The following is a 25,616-nucleotide window of genomic DNA, read 5'->3' as shown; positions in this document are numbered from 1 at the left end:
CACATATCTACATGAATTTGTTTTTTACATGTATCATTGTATTTTTCATAGCAATCACTGAACACTAATTTTTGTCGATATTTCAGTTTGTACCATGAAACGTGTGTTAATGTATGAACAAAAAATCTGACAAAATAGTGTAAATGAACCTGGGACCTAAATTACGAAACAAAATAAAACTTCAATTTAGCTTGAAAACCAAACGTGCACTGCTTAACTTAAAAGGGGAAGCAAGTATGGAAATGATGTCCCAAAATTTTTTTTTTTTTTCACTTTTTCGATTCATCGTAAACTTATTTTCTTATAACTTTTCGTACACAACAGTACTGCTTCTACAGTATGCTTGTTTAACAATAAAGTGGATACATCGCCTCCAAAGTTGACGCATAACCAGTATATAACAAATCTTTCAAAGTGAACAAATACAATTAACACTGATTTTTGAAACAAAAAACTGGCATGCATATCGATCCAGTACCCTCTGGCAATGTGCCAACGTAATTGTTTACCTGATTGAGAAATGAAGAAGCAAACATCATCTCTGAAGACGGGTGTTGTACGGTCCAAAAAGTCGCTGGCCAGTTCTACCATAACAGGCAACTCTGTTAATTCTTCAAGAAGCTGCCGAGTGGCGATGGCACTATGGTAACTTGTACCACATCCAATCAACATTAACCTTCTGCAACGTTTAATTTCTGGAATGTAGTCTTTGATGCCACCCAAAGTAACAGTCTAAACACCAAAACAAATATAAATTTAATTCAATACATCAAAAAATAACTCGTCTACGTATAATTTTAATACTGCAACTCACTTTTGTTTCGAAATTAACGCGTCCTCTCATGGTGTTGATAACTGACTCGGGTTGTTCAAAAATTTCCTTTTGCATGAAATAATCATAGTTTCCTTTCATGATTTGCTGCAACTCCATTTTAAGAGTATGAATTTCGCGAGAGTGGGGGTCATCATACAGGCGTCTGAGTCTGTGGATACTAAGAGCACCATTTTTAATAGCAGCCACATCGTCGTCCTGTGAATTTTAAATTTTACATGAAGTAATGGTAATGTTGGAAGGAAACGTCTTACTTCAAAATAGATCACCCTGTTGGTATGTTCAATGATCGCCGATGCGTCGGAAGCAAAGAAATATTCAACTTGTTTGTCTTCCAATGGTTCAAATTCTGAAGTGGATTCTGATCTCGGGAGAACAGGATAATCGGCACGTCCATGTGGTCTGTGTTCTACAAAACGTTTATTAGTAAAACGTCCTTTATGTTCTCCTTATCAGGTATTATTAGAATTTTGAAAATCTTTCATGCATTGTTGAATTAATTGAAAAAGTAAGTTATGTTATATTTTCTTTTAATACCTCGGTACTGAACCCTTCTACAATTTATTTACAGAAAAAGTGTCATTGCTAAAGAGTCCAGTTTAAAGTAAAAGTAAATCTGCGTTGCACCAACACCTTAGATAGGACATTGCACTTCATAAAACACAATAAAACAAGAGAGTTAATACGTTACGTAACAATTACTTACCGCTGGAACTTACTTTGTAAAAACCGTCACCTTGTAGACCAAAGCATTTTAACATCTAGTGGGAATAAGCAAAAAGCTTTATAGATATCAAAATTAAAACAACACAACAAAGGTACTACCTGAATTGGTATCAGCATCTGCATGGATTCCAAGATTGAGGAAACAAGCGGAAAAACAAATTAAATAAATGAAAAACAAACGAAATAATTAATAGACATGAAACCACAATATAATTAAGAATCAAATATGAATTGGTGAATCGAGTTAAATAAAAAAATACAACAAATATAAAATTTTACTTAATTATATTTTGGTTTTATTCATATTTAACAAACTATTAAATTAAATTAAAACAGACAAAAACAAAAGAATGTAGAAACTAAAAGAGACTACATAAATACTCAGGCCTAGTTAAAGATTAAACAAAATTACTTATATCCTTAACCAAAAATAAATACCATCAAATTTTAAAAAGTACCCAATGAAGTCAAACAAACCCAAATATTAAATATACATAGAACACAAAAAATTTCGATCAATTTTTAAAAACGATTTAAAGTTAACATAAACGTTAAATGTAGAACGCTCGGCAAACGGATAACATCTGATAACGTAAATCAAAGTGATTAAAAAGTCTGAACATATTCGTAGATTAGAACAAAATGGATTATATCACCAATATATCAACTGTCTATGGATATATTATAGCCGATTCTTCTACATTTAAAAATAAACACCACTATTTACATTTAAAACCAGCCCTGAGTAGAACCTAGGAAGCAGTTAATTAAGGAGAATTTTCTATACCTGTAGGTGTTTGGGGATCATCATCTATAGAGCCAACGTCCATAGGAAGGAACAAAGAATGGGCAAACAACAAAATTAATAAAATGTTAAAAAATCAAACAACATTGCACTAAAAATCCATATACAATCTTATGTTCAAATAGTTAGTAATGGTTAGTAAACAGGAACTTTGCATATTAAAATACATTTATAAAAGCAGGCAAACTCAACTCCATATGTAATGTATCAAAATGAAAGTTCAGAAAATAGATAATGTTTAGCTTGGAAAATGATAATGAGTCAATATAATAATATAATACTCGGGAAGAAAAAATGAAAACGCCGTGACATTTTGATTAATAAAAAAATCCTTTTGAATAATTATGCAAAATAATACTCCTATATTTACAATTAAATGACAATTATACAAAAATGCAACGTTTACTGGCTGTGAAACAACTGTTTAAATAAGAGGTATTTCCGCATTTGCTTTTGAGTTTTATGATGATAAATAATCGTATGAAATATGACTTGCGACACACGTTATAGTACAACAGGGTAGTCTCATGAAGAAAAAATATGTTAATTTTTCAATAGACTACAATAGTTCTAACTGAACCAAACCAAAAATATTTTAGAAATGAAGTTCCGTAGTTATTTGATAAATTACTGTTGATTTTGTACATTATTAGCAGAAAGCGTGCGCATGCAAAATATTTCAGGCAATACTATTTTCGAAACAGTGAACTTCTCAACTTCCGTTAAAGGTGCGTCCAAATATTGTAGAAAAAAGTTGAAAATTCAGAGATGGACTTTAGCATATCAACTATATTTTAGGAATAAATTCGAATCATTTATACTATATTATTATCTAATCTACTCTTTTGTCTGAATCACGGCGGTATTCTGAATATTGTTAAAGTTAGGTCAATAGTTTAAAAAGTTTTCATGCCAACAAACAAACTTAAACGTGCATTACAAACTACATAAAATAATATCAAATCAACTTTCTGACCAACATAAAGTAATTTCTTATAAGGCTACATTTGCAAAAGAAAATTAGTACTTGTTGACGTTAAAACATGCGCCTTTTTATGTCAGTATTTTAAACCAGGAAAAATTAGGTTTTGTGAAATTTGTTTCAGCTTACAGACTGCACACTTACTTTACTTTAATAAACTAATAAACAGTTTAACTTTTACTGATGTTTTACATCGAATAAGAATGTCAATGTTTTAAATTAAATCCATAGATTAGAGTTTGTGTAGAATGTATTAACAAAGTGTGACTTAGTGAGATGGTCAACTTATATCAAAAACTAGGTATAATTTTATGTGCTTTTAAATCTAACGTTTTTCTCCACTTAATTTTTTAACTATTTTAGCCCGTTCGAAAAACCAATTGCCATTAACCAAAGTTGCAGCTAAATTATCAATTCAATACTTTTCTGCCGCACTGTACATCATTAAACATGAATTATTGCAGTAAACAAACAAAGTATTGAAGGTTCACTTTTCAACAAAAGTATTATTGTCACAGCAGTTCAAAGATCTCTATACAAAAGGCGAATTTACAGCTGATACTTTTGCGTAATACCTAAAATTTCTACTGTCATGCATGCATAACTATACAAAGCAAGGTTTGTCCTTATTAATTTCTTTCGGTGCTAATCAAATAGAAAAGAAATATGTGCAATCGTTATCAAATTATTCAGCTTAGTTTTCTGATCTACTCACCCTTTCCATATAAAATCGGAATGTGATCTGTGGCTAATCTCGTTTTGGTTTTAATACCCACTAGCAATGGTGAGCCACGCCGGGTAGCTACACATTCACCAGGAAAATGTTTCGATTTGAAACATAAGGCAAAAGCACCCTCCTACCACAACAAAAATAACAATGATGAATGGTTCCATTTCGCAGTAATGAAAAGTATTACCAATTGCTGAACAACGTTTTCAACAAGTTCTCTAAACGAGTAATTGGGGTGTTGTTCATAAAAATGATGAATAAGCTTAGCAATAATTTCAGTATCCGTGTCGCTCTCGAATTTGTAACCCTTATTTTGAAGGAATACTTTCACTTCCTTGTAGTTGGTTATGATACCGTTATGTACAACAACAAAACTGTGAGCATAATCGGAGCGTTGAGGGTGGGAATTCACTTCACTTGGAACACCATGCGTTGCCCAACGCGTGTGAGCAATACCACAGTGGATGTCCTCGATTCTGTCCATATCCAGTTCCTTTGACCCTGTATCAAAAATTAGAATATTTCAATTATGCAAAAATGTATACTTACTGTTTTCAATTTCTTCTTCCAACAATGCAACTTTTCCGGTTTTCTTAATAAGAGCCATGTCTTTGGAACAGGCAGAGTCGATTGCCACACCTTGGAAATTATACAATTAATGAATAAATATCGTTCAAAATAATATCCAAAAAAATTACCGGCAGAATCATATCCTCTATATTCCAGTCGCTTTAGTCCATTAACCAGTGTCTTTAAGATTTCACCTCTCTTTTTTGGGGTGAGAAAATTCAAATAGGCAAAAATTCCTGAAATAAATTTCACGAATTAGACTTATAGAAAATTAGAAAGCCGTAATTTTGTTTTTTATAGAAAAGCTTTAATTATATCAGTTTTAATATAATTCGGATTCGTGTCTTATAGATAAAAAGTTACAAAAACGTTAATCATTAAAAGCAAAGGAAAGTAGTTTACATGGCTAAAGAGTTTTAGAACATACATGATTTTTAAAAGCTTTCAAAAATTCATAAAATACAACCGCCAACAAAATATGTTTTAATTGGTATTATAGAACTAAAATTACAGACTTTTAAAGGAGCAGATTTCAAACAAGATTTTTTAACAATATTTTAAAATGACGTAATCAAATTTTTCTGAAGAATCTTAAAATAATGGGTATGCTTATTCTGGAGAGTACTGTCTAACAATTTGATGAAAACTTGCACTTTCGTATTTTACAAGCTGTGAAACCGCAGGAAGAAACGAAACAAGTCAAAATGATCTCCTACAATACAAGACGTTAATTTTGAGATTTGTTGGAAAAGATGTCAACATAAAAACTTCGCCGTAACATTTTAATAAATAAAAAAAAAATTCAAACCTGTCTCACAGTTTTGTCAATTTTACTTACTTCAATCATTTAAAATTTATTGGTCATAATGTGTTCAGGAAAAAACTAGTTACTATACACTACTATTTTTACATAGTGTTAATCTTAATTATTGTATTAATTTTTTTTTACTAAATGTATAATTTTAGTAATATTTTGAATGCAGGTAGCGGGATAAAATGTTATGGTTTTTGGACTTTAATTGTGTAATGTACAAATTGAATTTCATAAATAATGTAGTCTGGTTTTTACAAGACTTTATTCTTTCTACAAAATACATAATATTTAATACTGAAAAATACTTCTTCTCTGTGCAGTGATCGTTAACCGATTGCGAGATTTATTGTGTGTAATAATATGCTGCAGAGAAAGTTAATTTTTCAGGTTCAAATATCTTACGGAAGTGTTCGCTAGTAACATAGATTATTCCACAGAATTGGATACATTGGTATCTAGCTGTTATGATGTTTTTAATTTCCTAAAACCCTCCTTGTAAAAATAGATACATTAATACATAAATAATAGGTCCGTTCTACGTAATATGCATACTTATACAATTTCATCTATTAGATATCTGTTGTGTGGTTATAATTTGGTATAAAAAAAGTGTCTACAGTTTATTGTTTCTCGGCGCCAGCTAACGTTCTCGCATAAGTTTAGGTGAAAGTGAAACCACAAGATTTACATCAAAAATTGAACACCCAATCAACCTAACTAGTTTATTGTTCTTTAACAGACTGCTAATGTAGTCATAATTCAAAAATGTTATTTTCTGTAATCAGAAGTGAAGTAATTTCCTGTGCGATTTTGTTACCGTCAAGTACAACCGTGAAATGAAGTATATTTTCATGCTTTGTACTTAATTTCTATCAATTTCAGAAAAAAATTCACCATAAAAAATAAACTTTAGCAGAACTTAAGTTTTTATGTTTTGAATCGAATATTTTTTATCCTGAGATAATTATAAAATTATTTTAACTTAAATATTTCGCTTGAGACTCATAAATGGATGTTTGATTATATGCTCATTTATAAAGTGCTGTCATATGTTATTGACTGTTCCAGTACTCTTCATGTTTTATTCCATGTTCCAAATCATTGTGGTTTTGAGTATAATTCCATAGGACCTCGTATGGTTTCAATTCTACCCATCGTCGGTTATGCAAATTAATTTATTTGCACAAAGAATCACATTTTGTGGGGATATTTACCAGAATAGTTCAATTAATTTTTTGATCCGCAATCAGTAAACATCACTACTATTATTATTACTTTATTATAACATAAAATTTTTAAAATCTTCCAGGAAATTACACGTACCAAATACAAAAAAATGTGTTCTAAAAAAACGCTGTGGCTTCAAATTTGCATAAAATGTAAAAAATTTCAACTTTAAACTTAATAGAAACAAGAAAATGTCACTTTTAAAACGAAAAATTAATTCAGAATTAAAGTAACTCTACTTAGTTTACCTGATTACAAAATGGGTTACTCACTTATCTTAATGGTTTTAAACAATATGACTTTACAATTGTTTATCGTAAAAATCAGTGATTTGCTGTCATACATCAACATTAACAGATATTATGAAATGTCGTAATACGTAATTTACCAAAGGTGCAATTTTTCATTTTTGAATAGCATGAACTTTAGAGGACAAGTACTTGCAAGTAATGATCTTATCATGGATTAAATCATAAAAATCACAAGAAATATAACGAAATTAAATAAACATCACTTTCTGTAGAATGCATTTATTTAAACCATTATTTTTTGCTCATTGATATAAAAAATATTGTAATTTGTTGCACTTGTAAATCATTATATACGAGTACTTATATTACTATTTAACTGAAGTAATGTTTCGTAAGAGTATTTGCGTTTTTTATCAAGTAAAAAAATATAAAACGGAAAATTTTCCGTGTTGCATTATCTATCTCATTATGACGTAGTCATTCCAAAAATTCATTACTCCACAAATCTGATTTTGAAATTTTTGGTACTTTATTTTACTGATAAATCACTATTGTTATTTCCACACATTCGCACTCATCTAATCTATCACAATCTAATCTTAAAAAGCAAATTGTAATAAATTGTGCAAACAAAAATACGTTTGATAATAATAAGATGCAGATATGGTATCAGTTATCTCGAACCCCATGCATTTAAAATATTTTAAAAATAATTAAATCGTCATCTCTGTGCATAAAATAAAAAATAAAACACTTAAATACATATTTTGAAAAGTTTTAATAGTGCTTTTCAGAAATCTCCATTGACTTTATTCTTGAAATTTTTGAGGTGTTTATACAAACGACAAGTTGCGGTTCTTTGACAACAATCATATATAGCTCAAAGATATTACTATTTTAGTTGGTTGATATCGGAGAAATGTTATTTTTAGAACCATCGTCTCATCCTTTCTTAAATATGTGGCACTTCAAGTAAAACCCTTCAGAAACAAAGAACAGAAAACGAAAAATAAAAAAAGTCGGGTGATACATATGTAGTTTAACGTTTTTTACTAACCACACTTTATCTAAGTCATCATATCCTAGAATATACTTTGATTTCTAAATATACAAAATTTCAATAGTTTTAAAATTTTAAATATACTTTTAACATACAGCCTATTTAATATAACATGCTTAATAAAGAATATCCAGATGTTCCGAAATTCAACAGTTTAAATTTATGTTAGGAATGCCTTTAGTTCCCCTAGTGGCAGAGGGGTTCAGCAGGGATTTTGACCTGAATTACCAACCCTGGCGAGAGTGTATGACGAAGGAGAGCCGAGCACAGCCGAACGAGTGCGTCTGCGCGGTGAAACAGTGATCAGTGTTGGTGAAGGCAGCCATTATCGTGTACATAAAAACCGAACAATAAAGCGGTTGAAACAAGTGGTAGTTTACCCTTATGTAAATCCCTCATCATTACACTAGAAGTGGGATTCATCTACAATGGCGGAAGGATCCCCAGCATCACGTACCTCGGTGGAGGAACCAACCGAACCACCGGCGTCGGCCGACGATGCTACGGTACATGGAACTGTATCCTTTACCGGACATACAAGATCAAATCAACACATTTTGCCATGCGAAATATTTCACGATTTTGGACATGAAGTCTGGGTTCTACCAGATGGAAATAGAAGGAGTTAAACACGTGACGGATTTCATTATGCCTGATGGGCATTACGAATTCAACAGAATGCCTTTTGGATACGTCAACGCTCCGACGATGTACCAACGCGCTATGGACAAAGCTTTGGGTGATATAAAAGGTACAAAAGCGGTTGTCTACTTGGATGATATCATGGTACCTTCAACCACAATTGAACAAGGGATGACGAATATAGAATTGTTGAGTGCTCTCGCTGAGGGTGGTTTTTCCTTAAAGTACAAAAAGTGTACGTTCGTCGTAACGGACACAAGAGTACTTGGGCGTCGTCGTAAGTGAAGGGTCGATCCGCCCGAGTCCTCGAAAGGTGATGGCACTGACTCAAACTCCGGCGCCTTCGGACTTAAAAGGTGTCCCGCAGTTTATGGGACTTGCCAGTTATTTCCGCCGGTTCATAAAAGATTTCGCGACGTTACCCGATCCAATAACGGCGTCACTGCGTAAAAATCAGACGTTTGAGTGGACAATGCAATGTGAAAGTGCACGCCAAATGGTAATCGCAAAATTGTCGAGCTCTCCAATTTTGAGGATTTACAACCCAGAGCTAGAGTGTCAACTACACACAGATGCAAGCTCGATGGGAAGTGCAACACTTCTTCAGGAAGAAAATGGTGTCGTGCGTACTTTAGCCGCAGAACTACAGACTGTGAATCAATCATACGATTTGGAAACCTTGGCGATTGTGGAAGCTGTGGAACATTTTCGCGTTTATTTGTACGGCAGACATTTTACAGCGCTAAAAAGAAACTTACACCCACGCGTGGCTCGCTGGTGGATCAAATTACAAGATTACGATTTTTCCGTGGAATATCGGCCGGGCCAGAAAATGGCTCATGGGGATTATTTGAGTCGAAATCCCTTTGACTTGAAAGCAACTTGAAAGTGCGTGTGTTGAAGACGTTAAATGCTACCAAAGTGTCGGAAGTGCAAACCATGAAAGAATTCCAACAAAATAATGCTTTTTATCGTAGTATTCTGGACAATTAAAGCAGTGACTCTAATTACAAAGTGATTAACGACATTGTGGTGACCAACTCCGTAAAACCAAAGTGTTTTGTGCCTGTTGCCACCCGTTTATTGGCTATGCAATGTTACCATGATAAGTCTTCACACATTGGATGGACCAAATGCATTGAGGAGCTGCGCGAAGATTTGTTTTGGTCAAAAATGAGCCAGTGTTTGAAAAAGTACATCCGAAACTGAGCATCTTGTGTTCTTGGGAAATCACACACACGCTCTAGAGTTGGATTATAGCAGCATGGTACACAGCCGACAGATATTTTAGAGACTTGGAGTGAGATTTTGTTTCTACCGATACGATACGAAGCGATAAATGACAAGGACGAAAATATAAATTTCAGATGCGACAAAAACAGATGACCACACTTTATCGGTACCGATATTTTATCGATATAAAAACAAAATCCCACCCCTGGCACATCGACCATTCTGGACCTTTAGTTATATCGCAAGGATGCACTCAAACTCTTATGATAATAGATGCTTTTTCAAAGTATTGCCGTCTCCATCCAATACCGAAGAAAACGACTGATGATTCAATTTGTGCACTAACAGTAGTGTTCGCAGAATTAAGGTAACCAAAGCGAATTATAGCAGACCGAGCTGCTGCCTTTACGTCTATAAGTTTCCGGAATTTCTTAAGCGAACAAGGTGTTGAACTTTATCACATCGCTACTGGAGTTCCGCGAGGAAATGCCAAAGTGGAGCGCCTCATGCGAACTGTTTTCAACATCTTACGTGCAACGTTAACACCAGAAAAGGAAAAGAAGTGGCCAACTGCAGTTGCTGCTGTTGAGGATGATCTAAGTGTGACTGTCCACACTACGACTGGTCCCGTGCCAGCAGTCTTACAATTGGGACTAAACCCACGACTTGCTGCTACTCGAGAATTTTTGGGTGATGCACCACTAGATGACAATTTTGTCGATCCCCAAATGGCCGTCAAGGAAGCCCGTGTTCGAGTGAGTAGAGCAGCACAGGACCAAGCACGATGATTCAACGCGTCACGTTTTCGTGCAGACTTGTTTCAAGAAAACGGTGTCGTACCAGTAGAAGAATCGCAATTGGCTGGAGGAGGAAAACTCAAGGCAAAGTTCAAAAGGTATTATACTGTTTGGAAGGTCTTGCCCAACGAACGATATGCGTTGGTAAAGAAGGGGCATCGATCGCCGCCCATGAGCACCTGAGACCTTGGCCCTGAACGGAGCACCAGGTGTAAAATAACAGGTATGAAATGTTGCAACAATTGTCAAATGTATTGCGGACATTTTTGAGAATTGAAGTGCTTATGTACTGAGAACTTAGGTGAAAAATAAGAGATCGGGACTAGAGCTTGGGATCTGGGATCGGGAACTTCTGGTCCTGAATTTCAGTTGTTAGGCACTCAAAATAGAAAGAAAGAATGGAGATTTAAGCTAGAGTCCGGGACTCGAATGAGGGATCCAAAGTCAGAGATCCGTGATCAAGGACCCACAGAGGTCAGGGATCTGAGATCAGAGGCTAGAGGTCAGGGATTGAAAGTTGGGGATTCACAGAGCAAATTTTCAAAAGTTTTAACATTCGAAATAGTAGAACACAAAGAAAAAGGAGGAGGACGCTCCGATCGCAGGATGGCCGTGCTAAGAATGCCTTTAGTTCCCCTAGTGACAGAAGGGGTTCAGAAGGCGTTTTGACCTGAATCACCAACACTGGCGAGAGTGTATGACGCAGGACAGCCGAACGAGTGCGTCTGCGCGATGGAACAGTGGTCATAGTGTTGGTGAAGGCAGGCAGCCATTATCGTGTATGGTTGTGGACAGTGAATTTCATCCACTTAATTTCTTTGACAAAAAAACTCTAAATTAGCCCTTACATCTTTCTAACCTTTTTTTTGTCATTTTGACATAAAGGGGCAACCTAGAGAAGTTGAAAAAGTAGAATAAAACAGGTACGACACGGGCTAAATTTAGTAACTAAATTTTCTATGAAATATCTGCAAATTTTCGCTTTAAATAACTCCTAGCAAACATGCACTACTCCAACGAAGCTAATTATTATCTGCGTAATTAAGCCTGCTACCTGCTTCTCAGGTTAGAAATCAATCCAAGATCAAACAGAAAACAACTTTATTACATGCAGCACAAGTAGGTAACAGAATACAAGAGTCAAAATATTCTTGCAAAATACAATTCGTAGGATAAATATTTTTATAATTCAGACTTTTATTAGCAAACTCATTTTGTGTTGCTCTCAGGAAATTCGTTTAGCTAATAAATCGTCTGAATTATCACAAATTCATCCTACTCATGGTATTACTGAAAAGCCCACGCTACATACCAATCAGATTGGTTCTTAACCGATATGCATGGAATCGTCATTTTTTCTGGCACGTGTAACATGACTACAGAAATCCATGCCCACAATTGACAAATGTTTCGCTTTGTCGACATATTTGAAGTTTCGAGGGCTGTATACTTTTAACTTGCCATTTTGGCAAGATTGAAAGATTTTGTCGTCTGGACAATAACTCCAAAACCCTTCAGCCTACAAGGGGTGTTGTAAAGCAAACTCAATCTCTATGCTCTCCTCGTTCCCTAATGCCTTGTCGGGCAGTTCTTGCTGATGATCAACCACGATTGTAAATGACATGTCTTCCACAACTTGAACGACCGCATGATTTTCATCAACCCTGATGATGCGACGTGCCGGTACCCACCTGGACGGGGATCAAGTTGGTCGCCTTTTCTCATTTTTTTTTATACGATAACTAACACTAGTCCGCGATAAGCCCAACAGTGTAGCGACATCCCGTCTTGGAAAAGGGATATTATTTTACCTTCATTAAAATAACTAATCGATGGCAGGTTCCAAGCTAAATTAAATTTGACAATACTTACGTCAGTCATCATGACAATAAAGCACCGACTACAGTCAATTTTTGTGAATTCGCGTGAATTGTGTGGACAAAATTCACTCTCCGCGACTGTACATAAAAACCGAACAATAAAGCGGTTGAAACAAGTGGTAGTTTACCCTTATATCAATCCCTCATCATTACATTTATACATAAACAAAATTGAGACGGCAAAGTACTATGTGTCATGTACGGTCGTGGACAGTGAATTTCGTCCACCCAATTTCTTTGACAGAAAAAAACTCTAAATTAGCCCTTAGATCTTTCTAACCTTTTTTTGTCATTTTGACATAAAGGGGCAAACATTTTTTTATACGATAACTAACACTAGTCCGCGGTAAGCCCAAAAGTGTAGCGACATCCCGTCTTGGAAAAGGGATATTAGTTTACCTTCATTAAAATAACTAATCGATGGCAGGTTCCAAGCTAAATTAAATTTGACAATACTTACGTCAGTCATCATGACAATAAAGCACCGACTACAGTGAATTTTTGTGAATTCGCGTGAATTGTGTGGACGAAATTCACTGTCCGCGACTGTACTCATGTAAACAGTTTAAAGATTGAGGCTTTATTTTAAAAGATACTGAAGCAACGTTGACTCGTAAAGCACAAAAAATTCCAAAAATTACGTCAATTCAAAACTTTTTAATCGATCTTTGTTGTAAGGAATTACATTAGCATATATCACAAACTCATAAATATCTGTGTGTCAAATTGGCTTAGGCTTTGGATTAAATATCGATCTGTGCAATTTTGGAAATAAATGAACTGAGTCACCGTGTATAAGCAATTCTAAAATCTATGAGTGCATTGATAAATCACAAGTATAGAGTCATACTCTATATATTTCAGAAAAAATTTATACAGCAAAATTTTGAGGTGACGTCATCAATTTTTTGGGAAGGGTTAAACGGTTTTACAGCTTAAAAGTTAAATTGCAACATGTTACTATAAAATTTAAAAAAATACTACTGTAAACTTTGGAGATCCTATGAGGATGATTAGTCAAATTTTAGTCAACGTTGTACCATCTACATGATGTTCTTAATATACATACAAAATTTTACAACAATCGATCTGGTAGTTTCAGAGATTATCTGTGTAATAAAAATCGACAGAGACAGAGAGACGAAAACAGAAGACCAATGTTTTCATACTCTACAGAGAAAACATGAAAGTAGCCATTCGCCGGATGGACCCTATTATAATACAAGGGAAATAAAAATTCATATTAAAAATTCAACATATTATAATGGCGCAATATTTATTGACATAAGTCAGCGCTGAAGAAACGTGTTTTAACGCCAATCTTTTAAAATAATATATTACACAAAGGACTTGGAAGAGTATTCATTTCTTACGCAATTTATATAAGTGGGAAATGAATAATTACCGATTTGTTATTATATATTTTTATATAATTAATAAATTAACTGTAATTACAGTACAGTTACATGGTTATTAATTATAGCATGGAAGTAAGCGCAACAAATGTCTGTGTTACACATTACTTGCACTATACACAATAATTAATACTTAACCAGTTTAATTACTATTAGGAACAATTAAACATTTAATGCAGGAAAACAAATCATCTAAAAATCATTGTATTTGTTCCTTGAGGATATCTTCTAAAGCGGCATACGCTGCAGCCACGAAATTAACATGATCAAAAACGGATGAGTTTTAAACATAAAGATGGTGATTGTCTTTCTTTTTTAGAAAGCACACAATTTTAGAGTCGCAAAAAGCAAACAATTTTTTGATAGCAATTAAGTAACTGATTAATTTTCGAAAAATTGTGAAATTGTGCAGTTGCGTAAAACGATGTACCTCCATCTTGTCTTTTGAGACTCTTTTTTTGACATATGTAGCAGTTCTTAATAAAAGTTTGGGCACTATTAGTCAAATTTTAACTTCGCTGTCAAGTTACAATTACAAAATTTTAGAATTTACAGTTACAACAACAAACACGACAGATTTTAATAACTTACCTAATTCATTTGTAGCATGCAAAATACAAACTGAAATTTTCTAATATACTTCTGTTCACCTACATTCTCAATGCTTGATAGCAAAACTCATTTATTAAGTCTACAAAAATTAGTAATAAAACTAAAAACTATGTAATCTAGAAAACAGTTTTCTTTATTCTTTCTACGAACAACTTGGTTTTCTTGGTACCTTTATACGCAAAACGACTGATAAAAGATAGTTCAATAGACAGGATACAACGTATTTAATTCATTTTAATTCTTTTCTCAGAGATGATCTAAAACTCGTTCGTTTGGAATTTTATCTGTCAGATAACAATTTTTACTAGAAGACGCACTCACAGTATGCTATTATTAATTAAGTGATTTCAAAATCATTCTTATCATATCCTGTCAAATTGATCACTAATTCATATCAGTTATCAATGTCTTGATGATCACGATTATGAAATCTATGTACTCTAAATGTTAACTAACATCCGGCATGATTTTACAAGAAAAAAGTAATAAAAAGCCGTGTACGTGTAGGTTTACAATGCTACTGCACTTTTATTTGTAGTAGCTCTCATTACATTATCTTGCATCATTTTTATTTATCAAGTTTGCTATAATGTTTTTAATGAATCACTGCATACTAATTTGAAAAATATTACATACGCAATACGCAACTCTTGTAACTCGAAGAGTCTAAACAAAAGTTCAGAAGAAAGCGGAAAAGTTTTTAAAATTTAATAAATTCAATCGTGAACAAAAACTAAGGTGTTCCCTTGTTAAGGTTACCTCCTTTCATATGGTACCAAGTGGTAACAGCGTACGCCGTTTAAGATTCTTGACTTGGCTGTCTTTGCAAAAAATATAAATAACACATGGATACAAGTATAATACAACTAAAACCAGTTACAGATGCCTCCGCGACTGTCTTCACTTATTTGTACGTCTGGAAGAGTTGAAAAAATGTTTACTGTTATTCCTTAAATGAATACAATACTTTTCTTTTATTCATTGACAACAAATTACGAATTGGCAAGGTTACTGCAATACTCACTAAATGTTACACTAGTTCCCGTTAATTACTTCCGTTTTAGGAAAGATGATTTAATTTGTTTGAAATAATTAGATGATTATGAAAATTAAAATCCGCGAACATTAAATATTCAAAATGATAATTTTTTACAGATTTACAAGAATTTCATGTTGCGACTTCCAGAATGTCAAGGACAGCCTCTTTCGGTTGGTTGATAATGTATTATTTCATTGACATACAATGAAAGTAAATTCCTATAACCTGCAGCCTGCAGTCTGATGGCTTTGCGGAACCTTGATTTTCGTCAAAAACAGTTATCTATTATGTGCTTGCTGTACAGAGCCCAGAGCTCTAAGGTCAAAAAAAATATCAATTAAACGGGGAAACCTTTCATTTTTCACAGCTTTGCCTGTTCATATTATTCACACTAAGAATTGTTTTTTTTTTTACTTCTAGCTCCTTTAAGGAAAATGTCTGATTAGAAAAATATCTTCTACTAAACCAACATACAGCATAATAAATCGAAGTATGATAGAATAGTGCACAATAATTAAAATTGAATTTATTATTATCAATTGTTGTACAAGTACTACAAAACTGTTAAAATCGATTGTACTTGCAGGTACACTCGTCGCGGTTAAGTGTCTGTAGTGAGTATTTGGATCAAAAAGTAGTTCTTCCGGTGCCACACTTTCCATTTTTACAGTAAATGTATAAGTAATTTCGACGTTGATTTTTATATCAACTGCATTGCAGGAAAAAAATAGAATTTAAATTATAACATCCACCAGGAAGAAACGATATAATAATGCAATAACTTTGAATTATTTCATTCTATATTTCATTCTGGTATTACTCTGATATCCATCTGAAACCAAATCTGTTTGCCACTCTTTTCAAATTAATACAGCTTAATCTCTCACACCCTATAGGTGACATATATTTAAAATGCACATTAAAAGTCATAATTAGGGAAATATTTTGAATTAGAAAGTGTTTCCATAAGCAGGAAATGCAACAATATTTTACGAATAACCTTGGTACAATAGAGTGTATTTAAAGTCAATCCTGTTCGCATTGGAAAAAGTAAGGAAATGTTGAATGGTAATCAATGAAAATAACAAAGGTTACTTTTACTTGTGATACAACAAATTTTGATGGCCACTATATCATGAAATTAAAACAGTGTCATATAAAGTGAACTATGTGTTAAATTTGAAAATATTTTAGTTCAGCGTATGTCATCTTCGCGTATCCAGCTATCAATGACTTTTACTTTCACCAGTTGAGTCTACCTCTTATTTACATATGGAAAAAATCTAAATAATCTAGGCATGTCTGTTATATAAGATTGTTGCATGGGTCTGGTCTAATGAACTAACAACAATAGATTTCTAATGTGTATATAACAAAAAAAACCTGTAAATTGTAATATTAAACTTTTTTTTTTCAAGAAATGTACAGATAACTAATACTGAAAATGACGAGTTTGTATTTAGATTTTTTTCTAAAAAAAAAAACATTTTTTTTATTACCTACAGTAAAATATGCCAATAGGGAAAAATTGTGAAACGGCATTTATTAATGAAGTAAATATATATTTTTTCAAACCAGGAATATTTGATGATTCTAAAAATGTTAATAGTAAGAACATTAGTGCTATGAAAAATATCTCATTGTAATTATTGATAACTTAAACCATTTAGCACCTTCGTAATTTACAAAATTATATCATCATGTTTTGTATTTTACGATGCACATATTTTCGCATCTATTCATTTTAACTAATAAATTACAATACTTGGTATAAAATGTTTATTCACAATTTCTAGAACACATCACCCCACAAACGTATAAAAGTTTTAAAATGTTAAAAAAACGAAAATTAAATTTTATTCTATTTGAGATCAACATTATTTTATTGGCTTTGTTAGGTTATGTGCCAAATTGATTATTCATTATAAGGAAACATTATAAAATAACGAAACTTACCACACATTTTGGCGCCACGTAAGTTAATGTACAATCTGAATTCACACAACAACTGTTACACAAAATACTGAGCAAAATTTGACTAGCTTACGTTTATATAGCATGTTGTCAAGACATTTCAAATGTCAAATGACGGAGACAGGAGACAGTGACAGATAAAGTCGGCGCGCAATGTTGCCCATGTGTGCGCATACACTGTCATAAACTTAAATTTATCGCACAATTTTATTTACAACAGTTCTAACCACGTTCAAACAGTACGGATAATTGCGTAGTTGCACGAATTCCGCTTGTTCCATTGCTTACGTATTAGAATCCCATAATTAAATATTTTCGTAGTTTTATTTTTCGAATTTTTTAACAACAAACCAGGTATCACAGAGGCAGCAGCACGAGGCCTTGTGAGAGCCGGTACCTCGCAATCTACCAAGTCCACATGCCATAGAATATTAATAGAAAATAATATATATACAAATTATTACATATTATATAGTAAATTAATAATCCATATTTATAATATATCTTCGTGAATATGGCAACGTCGTACATGTGAAACCTGCTTTTTAAACCACTTTTCGCACGAGGTGTATTAAAAACTGACAAAATAAATTAGATTTCTGTTTTACAGAATTTAACTCCTATAAAAAAGATGTCACATACACTTTTCTATAAATTTGCAACAGATAGCGCCAGCAACATTAAAAAAAAAGATTTAAATGACTCATATGTAGATAAATCTGATTGTTTCTAGGCAGAGGACTAATGTATAGGTTTTTCTACTGTGGCACAGTCTGTGGATACTACACTAACTATTAATGTTGATGTGGCTGTTATGTTATAATAATTAATAACATTTTCAAAAAATAATTGTATTACAAAGTTAAATGATAAAATGAAAACACCAACGAAATTCGTTCATACAATATTTTGTACAATTGTTTTCACGTTCAGTTCAGCTGCATGTAGCAAAAAATACACTAAATAAGGATGATTATATTGCTTTTGATGACTGTGATAATTAAAAAATGTATTGTTTTGATGTGTAATTATTTAGGTAATTTTGCAACTATGCATAATACGACAAAAATCCCATTTTAAAAATAATGTTCAACAAAGACGTTTAAGTGGGGTGGTGACATCTGGTGACAAGTCGATAACAGTGATGTTTGTTTGCTGTGAAAATCTGTAACTTGCTGTTTGAAGGTTGAAGGGAGGGGATTACTTCTTCCATGTGTGTAATTCGTGTGATTTTAATCATAACCTCAAATTCTTAAATTTGCTTCTGTGTAACAGCGATAGGTGAGTGTAGTTTTAATTGTAATTAGTGGCAGTGTTTATGATACATTTGAATTAATGCAGAAAATCTTCTATACAATAAATTGGCTGTTGAAACTCATGCAGGTGTTCGAATATTGTACATATATTGTAATAGGATCCATGCGGCGAACGACTACTTTCATGTTTTCTCGACGTTGCATGGTCGCTAATTCTCTAAAGTATGAAAAAATTAATCTAACGTTTTCATCTGTCATCTGCGTATCAGTGTCGATTTTGTTATTTACTCCGAAATTACCGAAGAACCGAACTGATTGTTGGCAAATTTTATATGAAGGAATATCCCCACCAACAATTTGATAACGTCACCTTAAATTTTTGTACATCGACATAACATAAAGTTGCAGACAAAACGTTGTTTGCGTCAAAATTTTCAGGAAATTTGTGTACTATAAATTATAATCTATACTCAGAGACGTTGGTTTCGCCTCAATTGAATGTGGTAACTGGTATTAACATTGTAGATAATCACTATGTGAGATTTGTCAAGGGAATATAAAAATCCACATTAGCATATATGTAGTGGCTAAAACTTCAAAATGTTGACAAATAAAGTGTAGGTTATTGTTGCGAATCCACATTGTGGCTAAGTTTTACTCTTCTACTTGTAGCTTATGAAACCGCCCTGTTTTTTCCTAGGCATCCAGTTAAAAAAAAAAGAATGTATGTAGCATTGTACAATTTAACTTAAAAATTGCAAAACCAAATACTTTGAAATCTTGCAAAAGTTTTAAGGTTACTGTAAGCATTGTAAATTGCTAATCAAAATATATACTCTTTTCCATTTTTATTGAAACACAATTGGTTGATCGTTATAAAATATTGAATCTATGTTTGTGGTATATCAATGCATTCATATTTTTCACTTCCCGAGCGGAAGCAAAGGAAGTATTGTAATCGAGTCCGTCGGCCGACTCTCTACCTTTGCATTTACTCGGCCTATGATAAGCCCTAGAGGACGAAGAAATAGGTCTCCCGTTTACGTCTGTCTGTCTGCCGTTCCGCATTTTTATTACACAGACAATCTCCGAAAGTACTGGGCCGATTGTTGTCAAATTTTGTATTTATATTAGGTATATCATGTAGATGGTAAAACGCTAACCAAAATTTGTCTAATCATCCCCACCACTAATGTGATGACGTCACTTCAAAATTGTACATAGTAAATGGGCTTTAATTAAATTGTATCAAATAACATAGTCTTACATATGTAGTTTACGACTCCGAATTGAGATTTTACCCGAAACGTCCAAATTTTTGAAAACAACATTTTGACATTTAATTTGAAATCTGCAAAACCGCATGCTTTGAAATCTTGCAGATGCTTTACAGTTATGATAAGCATGATAAGTTTGTATTCAAAATGTATTTACGTCTTCCCTCCAAAAAATTGATGACGTCACCTGAAAATTTTGCCAAATAAATCCTATCTAAAATGTAGAAAATATGATGAGTCTGTACTTGTAATTTATCATTCCATTCATATTTCTTGGATTTGGATGTACAGGATATTTATTTAATCAGGAACTACAAAACCGAATGCTTTGAAATCTTGGAGATATTTTACAGTTATCATAGGCATGGTAAATTTTTAGTCAAAATAAAAAATTGATGACGCCACCCCAAAATTTTTCCGAAAAAATGCTATCTTAAATGTGCATTGTGCAAAGTATGATGACTCTATAATTGTGATTTATCACTGCATAAATATTTTTCAGATTTGCTTATACGGGGTGTGTGAAAAAAATTAATAGCTGAGTCAATTTATTTTATTGATTAATCAAGAATTGCAAAACTGAATACTTTGAAATCTTGACGTTTTGAAGTAATTGTAAGCATGGTAACTTTTTAACGAAAATGTATCTGTTTATCAACCTCAAAAAACTGATTACGACATCTCAAAATTTTGCCGAATAAATTCTTTCGCAAATGTGCAAAATATGAACAGACTTTTAATCATTGCATTCATATTTTTTATATTTGCTTAAACAGGTGACTCAAAAAAATTAACGAATCAGTCAATTTATTATTGATCAAATTAAGAACCAGCCGGCCCATTTTCTGGAAAATGTGAGAATATGCTTGTCTTTATAACAATAAAATAAGGTAAGAATTATAATAATAACATTCAGAATATGTTGTTCAATGGAGGCTTATAAATAATTTTAGTCATCTGATTTTGGGCGATAAACTCATTCAAATCAAACAAATGTCTACGTGACATTCGTCCGATGTAATGTATTCCCGTTGATGTGTTGTAAATACATTTTTTGCATGCATAACCTTTTTTGATTACCCTGGTGCATTCATCAGCATGCGGGACGTCGAACATCACGCACAAATGCGTTTTGCTATGCTTTGCCACGGTAGCCTAGCCCGGAAACGTCAAATTGCCAAGTGTTTACGACGTCGTTTATAAATAAATCTGGGCGGTCCAAATGTATTCACCCTACACCAATTTTTGATAAATATAATCTTTACTTGATTCAGAGCAACGGAGTAAACCCATGTTTTTGAAAAAAATGTTGAAATTGTCCATTTTATTATTTATAAATATTTGCGTTGATTTCGTTAATTATTATTGTATAGTGATCCTCTGTTTATGTTGTCACTGGGGGCGTAGTATTTGATGAACTTGCACTGTAACACTTCCCCATAAAAAAGAATTATTTTGATATTGTCTTATATAATTATGACTTTAGAATTTTTATTTTAAGAGTTGTCATAATGACTGGACATATGGAAAAGTCGAAATATGAAGCTAGTGAATTAGTTAAAGTCATAAATAATTCGTTAGCAAACAGCAAAACTTGTAATTTTGGATTGGAATTGTTGCAAAATTTATTACCCCACTGCTCAAATGAAATTCTTATGGAAAATATTTTACACTGGACGAGTTACTGCATCGTTCAACATAAGGAAGATACCCTTCGGGAACTTAGATTAAATACCCTCGGTAAGTGATCTTTTATTGTAAAATTTTTGTTGTCCATTATAATAAGGAACGTGCTTTGTTGTAAAAAGTCAGTTATAAGAGTGACACTTTTTTTTAGATACTATTTTCTATTCTTATTGTTTTTAGAATACATTTTTTAACTGTTTTTGAATTCTTTAAAAGTATATCATATTCATAAGAAAACATATACAAAAGTGATGTAAATAATGTTTACTTATAAACATTATAGAATAAATTGCCAGTCCGTGTAGGCACATCAAGCCAGCAAAAATATTTCATCACTTTTTTTGAGAATTTGTATAACTGTATTGACCATTAATAGAATAATAACAGAATGCAACAATTAGATATGCAAAGACTACATTTGTGTTCGTTGTGAGAAAAGTGTAAATTGAAATCTTACTGTAACTTTCGTGCAACTTTCTATGCATAAACTTTTTTATAATAGTTTTACTTAGATATGTGACAAATAAAATAATTATATATTTTTTGTAGGTATGTTTTTGTTTATAACTTACATTGTAAAGTCATAAAATTTCTTATAGGCAGATTTTTTTTACGTGGTATAGCAACGATTAGAGTACAAAATAGTTACGTTTTTTATTTTCACTGCGTAAATTTTAAATTGCAGCATTATGCAAAGTCACAGTAGGTTTACTAGATCATATTTTATATTTTTAGCAAGGATAATAGAAAATTCAGACCATTTGGAAGGTTTCAATAAGAAATTTGTAACAGAATATTTAAGTGCAACCTTAAGAATATGTTTGGTACACCGATCTGATGAAGAAGATGTAGCAGCTTTGAACTGTTTGATGCAGTGTATGAAGAAATATCCTAGTTGGTTTGGTAATCATAAACAGAAAGTTGAATCATTTTTGATTGAATGTCTAGACAGTTCTTACGAATTTCTGGCCGAAACTGCAGCCGCTACTTTCGTATGTTTTCTTGAGGTAATTCACAATTTTTTATAAGTACAGTTAAACTCGTCATTGGTATACTAATAGTTGACACTCCAATGACGATAATTTGCACCACTTTAGTCAAAAAATTAAAATCGACTCTAGATGTTTTACACTTAAAACTAACATTTTTTTAGACAGGTCCGGCAGGTCAAAACGGAACAAATTATGTGGCAAATTTTAACAAAAGCTTTAAAAGAATATGTGCGACAATTCATAAATTGTTCAACAATTTCTTGAATGAAAGTTCTGGACAATATTATTTTGCGAAGATCGATGAAGATGTTCTTGAATTTAAAAAATTAGGAGGTGATATTCCGTCACCTAGTAATCTTGATGTGGTTACAAAAAGGATAATTAATTGTTTGATTTTCATAAAATTTTTAATTGTGTAAGTATGCAAAAATACTATGTAACAGTAACTTTTGTAATCAACTTTCTTTCAGTAAAAAGTTTTCAGTTGAGAAACGAATAGAGCCTAAATATCTTATTGATATCGTATGTAGAGGATTATCTATACATATTTGTTCTTCAGCGTCTGCCATGTTAAAGTCCATTGGAGATCACAGTGTATATTTGAAAAAAGTTCAGTTTCATCTGCTTTCCATTTTTCGAGTTTATATAAAAAGGTCAGATGGATAGTTAAGGTAGTCCAATATTAAATATGTTTGATTTTTAGGTTCTACACAAGTTTAATTCCATTTTCTGTAGTTATAGAGAATATTTTCTTAAACCTTTTGCAACGTGACCACAATAAATGTGACTGCTTTATTGTAGACATGTAAGTATAAGCGGCTATCTTAGGATGACAAGCTTCTTGCAGTGATTAGATTAAATATTGAGTGAACAAAACTAAAAAATATGTAACTTTATCATAGTTTGGGAAAACGCTTTCGAATTTGCATTGGATGACCAAGCTATCTTTCTTGTCGTCTGCTACGTAAAGCGAAAAATGAAAAAAAACGACTTGCTCGTCCCACGCCAATTTTGAGAATATTTTTTATTTACCGCATGTTGTGTAAATGCTGCTGGCTTTGTGGAGAAGCTTGATGAGATTGATGTTATTCTTATTTTCCTGTATCAACCTATTCACACGTTAAAGATCCATCAACACCGTGATTTATTTCAAAAGATACAGCTGAACCCTTACTGAGGGGAATACGAAATCTTGCTTTGTTTATCACTATCGGTTACCATGATGCATGTCATGTTACCACAATAAATCCGCAGAAGGTGGATTTTTAAAATACAAATAGACATAATAAAATACCGTTATACTATGTACTATAAAATAATAATTTTTAGGTCATTCAGAGCATCGGTATATAAGTCTCTAAGTAGTTGGTTGTCAGCGAGCACGATCATAAATAATGAATTACAATATCAAGAAAAGTTAATATCCATTATATTTAAGGATATCATGTCACCAAGGAGGACTATGTTATTAAGTGTTACGGATTCTAATAACAAAAATGCCGATGACCGCAGCTTGTATTAATGAATACTTTCTTAATTCATTATTTTAAACTATTTTGTTTTAGGATTTTAATTAATCGAGAAATTATGTATGTCCAGGCACTGGATACATTAAATTCCTTAGTATTGTCAAGCTTTTTATTCGACCAAAATTTATTGAAGGTAAGTGACAAGTGGTTACTTTTAATGATTGAAAATGATCTTGAAAAAATGAAAAACTAAGGTAGTAAAATATAAATGCAAATCAGGAAAATAAACCTGAAAACCTCTGATCAGAGTATGCAAAACAAATACCTTATAATCGAAAAACGTACTCCAGTCGACTAATCTGTACTAATGTAATTTCATTGGTTACTAGAGAACCTTTTTTTTTCTGTCATATAATTATGCTAAATATAAAATTGTAATATTTTAAATTGATCTACGACCAGAAAATTTTTGCTATTATATTTTGTTTGATGTTTACTACGACATCGAAATTGGCTGCAGATTTACGTTTTCCGATGATATTTTTCGATATTATTGCACTCACCCAAAAATTGTCAGCAAAGCACGAATTTTAGTCCAGATCTGAAGCCAACTTCGATCACATACTTTTGCCTGCCTATTCAAAACTAAAAAACAGTTCATATTTTTTTGTTTTAGGAAGTACTACTTTTTATCCTAGGAAGACTCAATAATTCGCAGCGTGACAAAGTTGACCCTGTCTGCAATAGTACGTTATGTCAAGTTAAATTACATGAAGTTTTAATTTCGCTTATTAAGATAGAACATTCAGTAGCTCTACCTTCACTACATTTTATTGTTAACTTACTACAGAGAGGACTAATGAATCAAAACTGGAAAATATCTCAAATGTCGAGACAGGGTTTAGATATACTGGAAAAAATTAGTCAGCCTCTATGTCCATCTCTGCACGTGTCCACCACACAGTCGGCGTTTCAAGATGCACACCGGAACAATTTATTGCTTGATGAACATGAAGAAACATCTCAAAAGAGCAAAAACAAATGTGATAAAGAGATAAATATTATAAGCAATATCTTGATTAATACGCCAAATGAAACATTGTCGGAAGAACCTGAACATAGTTTTGTTAGTACAGAAATAGAACAAGACACTGCCATGGAAAGCCAAGAAGAAGACACACCAGTGGTGTCAGTATCAGTTTCCCATGAAAAAGAAGTGAGACAAGATGTAAACCAAGAAGATAGTACGGCTTCGGTTGCAGAGTTGGACAATATGTTTTGTTCATTTCAAGATGTGGTACAAGAATAAAGCTTTCTTAAATTGAAAATTAAATTTTAATTCTTTAA

At 32.6% G+C, this 25,616-nt stretch overlaps 2 protein-coding genes across 6 annotated transcripts in view; one reads left to right on the top strand and one right to left on the bottom strand.

Moving 5' to 3' along the window:
* The window catches only part of LOC135135087 (glutamine--fructose-6-phosphate aminotransferase [isomerizing] 2-like), a 21,088-nt gene extending 3,385 nt beyond the window's left edge, over positions 1–17,703 (bottom strand). Inside the window, exons 1-10 of one of the 4 annotated variants that reach the window (XM_064064051.1) lie at positions 17,572–17,703; positions 4,774–4,881; positions 4,625–4,714; positions 4,263–4,576; positions 4,061–4,202; positions 2,346–2,369; positions 1,658–1,675; positions 1,087–1,241; positions 815–1,030; positions 510–732 (exon numbers count right to left, since the gene is read on the bottom strand). In XM_064064051.1, the coding sequence (XP_063920121.1) occupies positions 510–732; positions 815–1,030; positions 1,087–1,241; positions 1,658–1,675; positions 2,346–2,369; positions 4,061–4,202; positions 4,263–4,576; positions 4,625–4,714; positions 4,774–4,881; positions 17,572–17,578 (1,297 nt within the window). In that variant the 5' untranslated portion in view covers positions 17,579–17,703. The remainder of the gene's footprint in view (positions 1–509; positions 733–814; positions 1,031–1,086; positions 1,242–1,657; positions 1,676–2,345; positions 2,370–4,060; positions 4,203–4,262; positions 4,577–4,624; positions 4,715–4,773; positions 4,882–17,571) is intronic. The other 3 variants (XM_064064052.1, XM_064064053.1, XM_064064054.1) reach the window with 3 other exon arrangements.
* LOC135135088 (uncharacterized) lies at positions 10,302–25,616 on the top strand. Of its 2 annotated transcripts, none has more exons than XM_064064055.1 (9): positions 10,302–10,892; positions 21,624–21,862; positions 22,544–22,815; positions 22,962–23,215; positions 23,271–23,453; positions 23,504–23,605; positions 24,130–24,315; positions 24,366–24,462; positions 24,946–25,616. In XM_064064055.1, the coding sequence occupies exons 2-9, from the start codon at positions 21,634–21,636 to the stop codon at positions 25,576–25,578; spliced, it is 1,956 nt and encodes a 651-aa protein (XP_063920125.1). In that variant the 5' UTR covers positions 10,302–10,892; positions 21,624–21,633; the 3' UTR covers positions 25,579–25,616. The 2 variants fall into 2 exon arrangements, with proteins under 2 accessions (XP_063920125.1, XP_063920126.1); XM_064064056.1 differs by lacking the exon at positions 10,302–10,892 and adding an exon at positions 18,715–18,870 and having other exon boundaries at positions 21,626–21,862.

This window comes from Zophobas morio, unplaced genomic scaffold (genome assembly GCF_036711695.1).
Source record: "Zophobas morio isolate AGI-343-1 ecotype UQ-CSIRO unplaced genomic scaffold, CSIRO_AGI_Zmor_V1 ptg000024l, whole genome shotgun sequence".
Taxonomy (NCBI): domain Eukaryota; kingdom Metazoa; phylum Arthropoda; class Insecta; order Coleoptera; family Tenebrionidae; genus Zophobas; species Zophobas morio.
The sequence above is the reverse complement of the archived record's forward strand: the minus strand, read 5'-3'. Positions and strand labels throughout refer to the sequence as shown.